The 10,362-nt window shown below is 39.2% G+C and overlaps 1 protein-coding gene across 3 annotated transcripts in view; it reads left to right on the top strand.

Annotated features, from left to right (window-relative positions):
* The first annotated feature begins 460 nt into the window (after positions 1-460).
* fam135a (family with sequence similarity 135 member A) overlaps positions 461-10,362 on the top strand; it is a 17,372-nt gene continuing 7,470 nt past the window's right edge. The window contains exons 1-10 of one of the 3 annotated variants that reach the window (XM_020603227.1): positions 462-759; positions 2,729-2,858; positions 5,216-5,295; positions 5,972-6,111; positions 6,956-7,026; positions 7,143-7,316; positions 7,644-7,770; positions 8,688-8,841; positions 9,303-9,380; positions 9,852-9,901. In XM_020603227.1, the coding sequence (XP_020458883.1) occupies positions 2,782-2,858; positions 5,216-5,295; positions 5,972-6,111; positions 6,956-7,026; positions 7,143-7,316; positions 7,644-7,770; positions 8,688-8,841; positions 9,303-9,380; positions 9,852-9,901 (951 nt within the window). In that variant the 5' untranslated portion in view covers positions 462-759; positions 2,729-2,781. Of the gene's footprint in view, positions 760-798; positions 998-2,728; positions 2,859-5,215; positions 5,296-5,971; positions 6,112-6,955; positions 7,027-7,142; positions 7,317-7,643; positions 7,771-8,687; positions 8,842-9,302; positions 9,381-9,851; positions 9,902-10,362 lie in introns of those variants that run through there. The other 2 variants (XM_020603228.1, XM_020603230.1) reach the window with 2 other exon arrangements.

The following is a 10,362-nucleotide window of genomic DNA, read 5'->3' on the forward strand; positions in this document are numbered from 1 at the left end:
TTTTTTTGGTTGTACGTATAGCATGAACTTTTAGATTTAACTGACCCCTTAAATTATATCCTCCTTCCCTTTCATCAAATAGTTTTTGAATTCCCCCAGGTAATAAATTGTTCCTGGCTTTATACATAAACACAGCAGTCTTATATCCCACTAAATCAAAGAATTTTAACAATTTAGACTGTGTGAAAACTACATTTGTGTGATCCCTATACCCCATCTTATGCACAATTCTAATCGCTCTTTTTTGTAATATATACAATGGTTGAAGTGAACTTTTGTGTTTCCCCAGTTTTCAACGCCATACTCCAAATATGGTAAAATCAATGAAGCATACGACATTTGGATGTATGACATGCATAACTGGGATATGTTACAGCAACAATAATAATAATACAGTACATGCATCCTACAACTCAATGGTCCATTTATAGGTAACAATTTTGCATGGCGGCGCCTCTGGTATGTGCAGTAACGCACAGTTAATTGTTCATAAGCGTGCAGCTACAGCACCGCCTGCTGTCAGATCTTCACATAGTTAGCTCGATGGTTAGCAAATACTACTGGTAAGACAGATGCATGGTCAGTCTACTTTGTGTAACATTTTAAAGGTGACCTTCTTATAACGTTAGCTGGACTAGGAAGTGAAATAGTCAGTAGAGCAGTGTTCTTTGTCAGCGACTCACAGCGAAAGGACGACAAGAGAACTGAAACTGGAGCTAACGTTGGTTACCTAGCTAATGTTAGCTTGCCAACGCAATGGTAAGTAGTGTTAGCTTGCTGCGGCTAACGTTAGATCCGGGGTGACAACTGTTCGGTGGGTGGCTAACTGTTACTGTTAGCTAAGTGGCTATCAAGTGAGACTTTTCCCTTTGGTCCGTTCAAGTATGTTTTGCTATGTTACGTCTTTTTCGGATGGTTCCTAAACGTCTATGGGCCCTTAGTAAAATTTTTTGGTAGCCTCAGTCTTTACCCCAAGTCCTTCCCGAGATTCTGCCAGGTAGGGACCTTTATTACCTCACTCAGTCTAGTAATAGCATCAAAACCATGTAGCTAAGTTAACAGTAAGCAATTAGTTCTCTCCAATCTGGTCTGTATGAGTTTTGGCTTTTCGCTGTGACATAAAGGCTCTCCCTCTTTTCAAAGAACATGAAACACAAACTCTGTTTAACTAGGCCTTTTCATGTAGCTATATTCTTCATTAGAATATATGTTTTTAATTTGACTTTTTCCGAGGTTTGTTGGTGGTTTGACATACCTTAAAATATGCCAGATATATTTCCTTATCAACAGTTGTCTGTGTTTGGTTACGGAAATGCGGAATTTGCTTGGTTATGTTCTTTGCATATGATAATTTAGTATTTATTGTGTGGTTATACACAGACGTTTCAGCCAATTTCCATGCAATACCGCTTACTTCTAACAAGTTAACGTTAGCCTGCTTATTGACAGCAACATTTCAGCATGCCAAACAGTCGGGATCATACTTTGTTATGCATAAGAACAGCTGTTACATAAGTGCAGTGTCACACTTTCAGACCTTCACCGAACTACTAATCTCTAATGCTGACACTAAGTGTGAATGTGCTCTTTTGGATTGCTTCCTATCAGAGGTGTCTGTGTAAACATTTCTATGTCTTTGCATTAACTGGAGGTCTGTCTTACTGTACAGGTTATACTTTTCCTTCCCATGTCATTACTGTAAACTTTGCAGCTTAGTTACAAAGGATTCTCAATAAAAGTAGCAGTCATTAATTTGATATGGGATCAATTGTACTACTCAAACAAATAGTAGTGCCGCTTATTGTAAAACAATGATAAAGTGGCTATTTCAAGGTTTTACTAAGAGGCATCGACATTAAAACATGGATGTGTCAGAGACATCCAGTTTTCCTTGTATGTCCTCAGTCTCGTGCCCAGACAATGCAATTTGTTTTTAACTGACAGCATTTAAAAACACTTCTTCCTGCAAGGGAGACATGTTTGGATAATAACATAATCTGCTATTATTTGCTCTGCAGCAGGCATCTGTATCAGCCAGATCAAATTCACAGTGGCCTTTTGTGTCACATATTGGTTTTCATTGGTGTGAACACAATGACAGATTGCCTCCCAGTGGATAATTTATTCATGTTCTATATGACTAATTTAGGGAGTGTCTGTATAATTATTTTTGCCAGTTTTATTTTGCTTCTACTTCCACAACAACTATATGGTTTTTTTTTAACTGGGTCTAAATAAATCAAGGATGTCTGGGTTTATTTCTAACACTACCAATTGGTGATATTATGTTTCAGGTCTATTTTTGAGATATGTTATTCATAGTATTTTCCTCTACACTCTAATACTAATGCTATAATTGTCTGGGCTGTTAACAAATTGGGCTTGGTAGACAAGATGTCTTCTGTGCTAAGTCTAAGCTTTATGCCCTGATGATTCATCTGAAAATTTACCCGTCTTCCCAGTTATGTTTGTATGACTGCTGCTAAGGCTTTCATTTAAATATTGTCTTGGCTTCAGTTTGTTTGTTTTTTTTAACATTTTTTTTTTACTTAGGGTATCATTTTAACAAGCAAGTAATGCATTTAACTTCTATTTACTTGCATGTAGAAGTATAGTTTTTTTTAACCAGTGGAAATAAAGTTTTACAGAAAAACCTGTTTGCTTTAGCCCAGCTTGTTTAAAATAGTTTCTGAGCTGAAATGACTAACTTGATTACTTTTACTTACAGGCCCACAGGTGTATCCCAGATGATGTAAGGCACCTCTGCCTGTAGAGACCAAGATGACTGAAGTACAGGCAACAGTGGAGTTTTCTGTGGAGCTCCACAAGTTCTACAATGTGGACCTGTTCCAAAGAGGGTCAGTATTTGTCTCATTGCCTATACAGGCAATGTTGTTTTCATTTGTGGCATGTGTTTCCAAGGAAATATTTTTCCAAAGCATACATTACAAACCAGTTTACCTTGCTCATTAAAACAGACCAACTTTGGTAGTATTTTTTGAAGGGACTTAAACAAGCTTTGGTATGCAGCTTTTGGTAGAAGGGGATCAGGATGTATTCTGTGAGTGTCCCGGTCAATCTGGGACAGTTGGCAGTCTTTTTTAGATCTTGTTTAGTGGACTCAGAAATAAATAGAATATGTTAAACAGTGCTTCAGTGTATACTATTTTCTATATTTGTGTAAGGTCACCTTTCTGTGTTTCTGTGTCATAATGATGACTGGTTCTGTAAGACACAGTGAACAAAGGTAAAGATCCAAGGGTAAATGTTTAAAGATACTGGCAAGAAATAAGCAACCAGAACTAAAGTGTATCACTGACTCACTGTTTAAATGCGTATCTTGATTACTGTATTGTATTGCAAAAGTCTGTTATAGACAGCAAATGTTGTATAACTTTGTTAGAGAAGCTGTTTTAGCTAAATTGTATGTGTTGAGCATGGTATATTAACATCATATAGAAAGACATGAGAGGTTACAGAGAGACATTCATTGTTGAGCTCACATTTCAGTGCAGCATAGAATATTACACCAAACCATGTAGCTGTCAGCTAATGGCCCTTATGCTCTACAACAGGAAGCAAGCTATATCCCCAAGTCCCATATGAGTTGCTACTTCTTCCTTGCTGATACAGTTCTGGTTGTAGCACTGTCTTGTATGGCATCCTAGCCTTCCCTGTCATGTTCCAAATTAAAAAAATGATGTTCCCCATCACACACACACACACACACACACACACACACACACAGTGGGTACGGAAAGTATTCAGCCCCCCTTACATTTTTCCCTCTTTGTTATATTGCAGCCATATGCTAAAATCATAAGTCAGGGCTCTGGCTGGGCCATTCAAGATCAGTCACGGAGTTGTTGTGAAGCCACTCCTTCGTTCTTTTAGCTGTGTGCTTAGGGTCATTGTCTTGTTGGAAGGTGAACCTTTGGCCCAGTCTGAGGTCCTGAGCACTCTGGAGAAGGTTTTCGTCCAGGATATCCCTGTACTTGGCCGCATTCATCCTTCCCTCGATTGCAACCAGTCGTCCTGTCCCTGCAGCTGAAAAACACCCCCATAGCATGATGCTGCCACCACCATGCTTCACTGTTGGGACTGTATTGGACAGGTGATGAGCAGTGCCTGGTTTTCTCCACACATACCACTTAGAATTAAGGCCAAAAAGTTCTATCTTGGTCTCACCATCTTGGAGTCCCCTTCAGGTGTTTTTTAGCAAACTCCATGAAGTACAGGGATATCCTGGACGAAAACCTTCTCCAGAGTGCTCAGGACCTCAGACTGGGCTGAAGGTTCACCTTCCAACAAGACAATGACCCTAAGCACACAGCTAAAATAACGAAGGAGTGGCTTCACAACAACTCCGTGACTGTTCTTGAATGGCCCCGCCAGAGCCCTGACTTAAACCCAATTGAGCATCTCTGGAGAGACCTGAAAATGGCTGTCCACCAACGTTTACCATCCAACCTGACAGAACTGGAGAGGATCTGCAAGGAGGAATGGCAGAGGATCCCCAAATGCAGGTGTGAAAAACTTGTTGCATCATTCCCAAAAAGACTCATGGCTGTATTAGCTCCAAAGGGTGCTTCTACTAAATACTGAGCAAAGGGTCTGAATACTTATGACCATGTGATATTTCAGTTTTTCTTTTTTAATAAATCTGCAAAAATGTCAAATTCTGTGTTTTTCTGTCAATATGGGGTGCTGTGTGTACATTAATGAGGAAAAAAATGAACTTAAATGATTTTAGCATATGGCTGCAATATAACAAAGAGTGAAACATTTAAGGGGGTCTGAATACTTTCCGTACCCACTGTGTGTGTGTGTGTGTGTGTGTGTGTGTGTGTGTGTGTGTGTATATATATATATATATAATGATATGATTCACAATGTTGAAACTGTACAAATCTAGCAGTCATGGTCTTTAACATCTGGAAGTTATTTTAAGAACGGCTTGTGCTGAGGTAAAACTTGTGCTCTATGCTCTTAGGCCATCTGTGCTCTAAAAGCTCAGGTGTGTTAAATGAGTGTCTGTGAATACAAGTATTCATTATTCATTTATGAAAGGTGTATTGTCATTTTACTTGTAGCTAACCAGTGTGGGGTTTTCTTTTTTCCTCCTTTTACAGAGCTTCTAATGTTCCTCCAGGCCAAAACATAATACCATTTTTCAATACCAATTTCCATTTAAAACATTTGTTTGCATTTTCAGGTTCTACCAAATTCGTGCCAGTTTGAAGGTGCCAACCCGGGTTCCACACAAAGTTGAGACCAGTCTGCTTCACCCAGGAGGTACATGAATTTTAATATACTTTTTTTTTTTTTTTTGACGAACTCAGAATATGTTAATGCTCAGAAGCTTGTATCAACACACACATTGGTGAAACCTGTCTGTAGCTTACCAGGTATCCTTTTTGGATCCAAATGGTCAACCCTAAGCCTTGCCTCTTTCCCATGTATTCTCTAAATAAATCCATTAAAGTAAAATTTCAGTAACTTGCAATATACATAAGGTATAACAGACTGCTGTTTTTCTTATCAGAGGGCAGGTTGTTTTCATGTAAATGCATCAAGAGGGTATAATTCCAAGCCTAAATATTTTAATTTCCAGTTTTATTACTTTGTGAACCTTGTTAAATAGAATCAGTTTGAAAATGCCACATATTCCTCTTCAATCAAAACCTATTGTAGTCCTTGTCAGATCATTTCTTGATATTACAAGAATATTGTTACTTTCGGGTTGGCTCATTTGTGGTGTTGCATATAATTGGAAAAAATTGAAAAATTCGTCTTGAATCTAAAATCAACCATGTGTAGCATCTGACGTACTAATGGTCCTGTGCCTGGTCATGGCACTAGATCATGTTTCTCAGCAGAAACATTCAAAAGTGGATATGTTGGCTATAACCACTCAGTTGCTATTTTTCATTTACGCACAGTTAATTGTAGTGTTTTTTTTTTTGTTTAGCCTCTGATCTGGCATTTCCTGCTTCAGTCCAAGATGATGTCATCTGCAGCAAAACTTTCCAAATTCTGTACAAGAATGAAGAGGTTATGGTCAATGATGTCCTCCTCTTCAAAGTGATGATGCTGCTGGATGAGAGGAAGGTATGTTTAATTTGGGCCCTGGTCCCAATACATCCTATCTATGTCTTTGTAAATGCCAGAACAGCATGCCCTTTTCTGTATGATGCACACTGCTCTCTGCACACCTGGTGTAAAATAGATGTACATTTAAAGCCATTCCAATTAAAATTGGTTTGTTTGATAGCTGAATATAGCCTGTATTACAGATTTCCAGATTTACTGCAGTAGTTTTATCTTGTGTTCTATAGTGTTTTGCATCCTTCAATCAATAAAGGTAGGTAGGTACTTTATTGATCCCTCAATGGGGAAATTTCAGTGTTTCAGCAGCAATGGAGAACAAACTACATAACACCATGAGAAACAAACACCATACACATATCTCGATACTTGATAAAGGAGTTGGTGTTGAACTTGTTGTGCTGGGAATTTCAGGACAAACTTTTTTTAACACTCATATGAACCCAATTTCAAAATGCAGATGCTGCCCTCAACCGAATTAGAAGCATGCCAGTCATATAAAATGTCACTGATATAAAGACAATTTTTTTTTTGTATTATACCAAAGGACTTGTTTGTGCCAGTACACAGTTTGCCTGCTTGAAACACCCTGTGTTAGGAATGTGGTGGTTCCACTGTTGTAACAGGGCGTATTGCAATGTTTTTGGCAGCTGGTGTGTTCTCAGGGTTTAGGTTATAACAACCAGAGGCTTCAAAATATATTGCTTTACTGCTTTTAGAGCTTATACTGTCAAAAAGCCCACTTTGATAGGTACATTAAAGATCTTGCGGATGAGCTTGGAACATATCTTGAAATTGCACACAGACTCTAAATTTTTCAGCCTTCACTGTTTTTCAAACCCCTCAGGTGGACGAGTCCCTCAGTGACATGGATTTTCAGCTCCTCTTGGATTTATATTTCACAGATGGTGATTACATGTAGGTGTTGCAACATTTTAACTGCATGTACTCATTTCAGTGAGTTTGATATTTGCATCTCTTATGTAAATGAGGCACTAATATTGTCTTCTGTCTTCCTTAATTCATTTCCACAGGCAAGATGATTCAAGCTCACTGCAGAATATCAGTGGCCGCACACTTCGTTTGCACTTTAGCCTTCAGAGAGGCATCCACCAACACGTCAATGTCATGTTTGACTACTTCCACCTGTCTGTCATCTCTGTAGCCATCCATGCCTCCCTAGTGGCACTACATCAGCCCCTTATCAGGTCAGGCTGCTACCTAACCCAAAAAACAAGGGATGTTGCTTGCACTTAGTATAGTTATGCATTCATGCACTGGTGTCAGGGCGCTTTGATAAATGTTTGTTAATTACTCTTTGTGTTTGCAGTTAATTCCAACACAAACCTCTTTGCCTAGTCCACACAACAAGTTTGACTGACATTAGAGTTAAAGTAAACAATAAAGCTTTTGAAAGTTAACATGACATTCATGTTCACTAGTGAATGAGAAGTAGAAGAAACGTGTTTAGGAGAGTCCCATTAAATTCTTGTGGCTATTAGCTGAGTTTGATTTCACTCTGTGTGTTGACCTAGTTTTCCACGACCAGTAAAAACCACATGGCTTAACCGCAATGCTCCAACACAGAGCAAAGACTCTGTCATCCCACCTCTGGAGAATGTGGTGTTTGGCAGCAGTTACATCAAACAAGTATCACCTGATGTAAGTAAAGTACCTTTTATAGAAAAGAAAGTGTCTGTGGCAGTCTCCTTTTTCAATTGTGCATGCTAGTAAACCTTGGAGTGGTAAAAAAAAAAAAAAGAAAAGATCATGTTTCAGTGCAGAAACATTCAGAAGTCAACAGGTTGGCTATAATCACTCAGTTTGTGTGTCCAAATGTTTGATAGGTAGTGTCTCTTTGAGCAAGGGTTATTACATGGTCATGGCTGTGAACTCAGATCTGACAGTGTCTCAGGTGCAATGGTGAATTAAATCCAGTGTACATTGTCATTGTATTTGAAGCATAGGGAGAGATGTTGACAGGATACTGACAGATAGGGCGGAAGAAGAGGAAATTACCAGACCACTGTCACTTTTGGCCAGGACTAATTGGCCTCTCCTCACAGAGAAAGATGGCCAGCTAGATCTGCCCTGAGATGTAGTAGTGCGATTGTTCACTGTTGTTTAGATGGAACTGAAGCAGTTTTCCTCATCACTCCTTGGTGCATGAACTAGTAGGGAGGTGGGCATAACAACCCATTAACCACTTTTCAGTTCACTTCAAGGATCTGTGCTGAAGCTGCTATAAAGTGTCACCATGTAGATATTATTGGTTAAGGTTTAGGGTTTCAGGTGAGGGTTAGTGATTTCTAGGGCCAGTTCCACAATGTGCAGTGGCATACGTTTTCTTTAACTGTAGAAGACGTTTGTGGGTATCCTGCTATATGAATCATATTTTGAACATTGCCTTAATTACTTGATGTCTTCCCTTAAATTCTGTTTGACCACAGCTCATGTTGCTTTGTCTCTTTGCATGGTAGCGACTACAAACCAAATGTTTCCAAGTGCTAGAGCAGCCAGAACAGCAGTACTGTTGTTAAAAGAATTCAATAATTTCTCTGTCCCTTGTGACCCCTCAGGGCAGGACATTTCTGGTATCTGAGCACTGTCTGCAGCATGCATTCAGTCTGCACCATAACCTTTGCTCCAGTCTCCTACTAGCCTACCAGGGCCTCTTTGGTTACTTCACCACTATTACCAAGGACCTGCCTTCCTCCCATCGTATGGAACTAGGTATTCTGCACTACAGCTTCACATCAACTCATGTCAGAGTGGGCTTTCAATGGGATGTAAAGCAATGAAATCCAAATTCTTATTTACTGAATTATGGAAAAAATTTATGGAATGTCCTCATTTTTTTCAGCATCAGTGTTTGTTGCAAGTTTTTGTGTTCTCATGTCATTTCACCTGATCCTTGCATATAAACATGTTGTACCCTTTAAACAGACTAGACAACCAGCAACCAGCGAAGTTAATTTAGGCATCTAACTGTGGTTAACTGACCTTAGTTCACTGACAAAATCATACTTGATTAAGTTGGTAAGTTTAACCAGTAGACTAAAACCAAATTGTAATAGCTCCCAAACACAACTCACTGTTGTATCTATGACTCACCAAATCTAATCCACACAAATGGACAGATATTAACCCATCCCAGAGGACCAATAATAAAAGGTTATGTGCAATCTTACTAGCCAAGCCCAGCATGCAAGTCCTATATGAGAGAGTACTCAGAAGACCCTATCCCCGAAGTCAAAGGCACGTCTACATAGGTATGTCCCAACCCTTATAGTGCTGTACCTCAGATCAGCCTGCCTTTCTCTCCCTTTTCCTATTCACTCCAGTTTCCTTCTTGTTGAAAACACCAAGTCCTCTCTATGTCCCACTTACCAGAGACAGTGCACTTCAACTCCTGTCATGTCATCTTTTCACTGTTATGTATATATGTGTGCGCACACACACACACACACACACACATATATATATATATATATATATATTCCAATCTTTCTTTCCATCTTTATGAGTGAGCCCTGGCAAAGCCTCTTGTAACATACTGATACTGTAAAATTTGTACATCTCTGGTAAAAGCACTGTACTGTACTATCTGCCAGCAGTGCTGTCTGATACTATTAATTTATTCAACCTGTGTTACAGGTTCTTTTTAAAGCCTTCAGTATAATTACTCAGCAGTTTTTAAAAGTGAGTCTTAGTAATAGCCTGCTCTTCCTCTGCTTCCTCAGAACAACTCGACTTAGAGGCCCGTCTAGCTGATTTATGTGACCAAGTCAAGGTAAGATCTGTTGAGTGGCTTATTCAGAAAGAAATTATGCAAAATACTTAGATGCAATACGCTTGGCACATTGTTACATTGGTGCCTGGACAGAAGGGGCTAACTATAAATATGGCACAGGGCCATAAAAGTAACGTGAAAATTTTGCATTGGAAGAATGTGTTTGACTGGAGGACATGGGTGTAAAGTACTGACTGCAAGTGTGCAATCATACTTTTTAAGATAAATGATAGAGGTAGCAGCAAGGTATACTAAGGTGTGTGTGTGGGCATACCAATAATTTTTGATGCTATTTGTTTGGCTGTGTATATTGTAGTTTGCTTGTGGTATCAGTGGTTGCCACCTTGTGTTCACCATTAGCAGCGAACTGGGTCTGTTGCTGCATACAGTGGGTACGGAAAGTATTCAGGCCCCCTTAAATTTTTCACTCTGTTATATTGTAGCCATATGCTAACATACTT

This window comes from Monopterus albus, unplaced genomic scaffold (genome assembly GCF_001952655.1).
Source record: "Monopterus albus unplaced genomic scaffold, M_albus_1.0 scaffold60.1, whole genome shotgun sequence".
Classification (NCBI taxonomy): domain Eukaryota; kingdom Metazoa; phylum Chordata; class Actinopteri; order Synbranchiformes; family Synbranchidae; genus Monopterus; species Monopterus albus.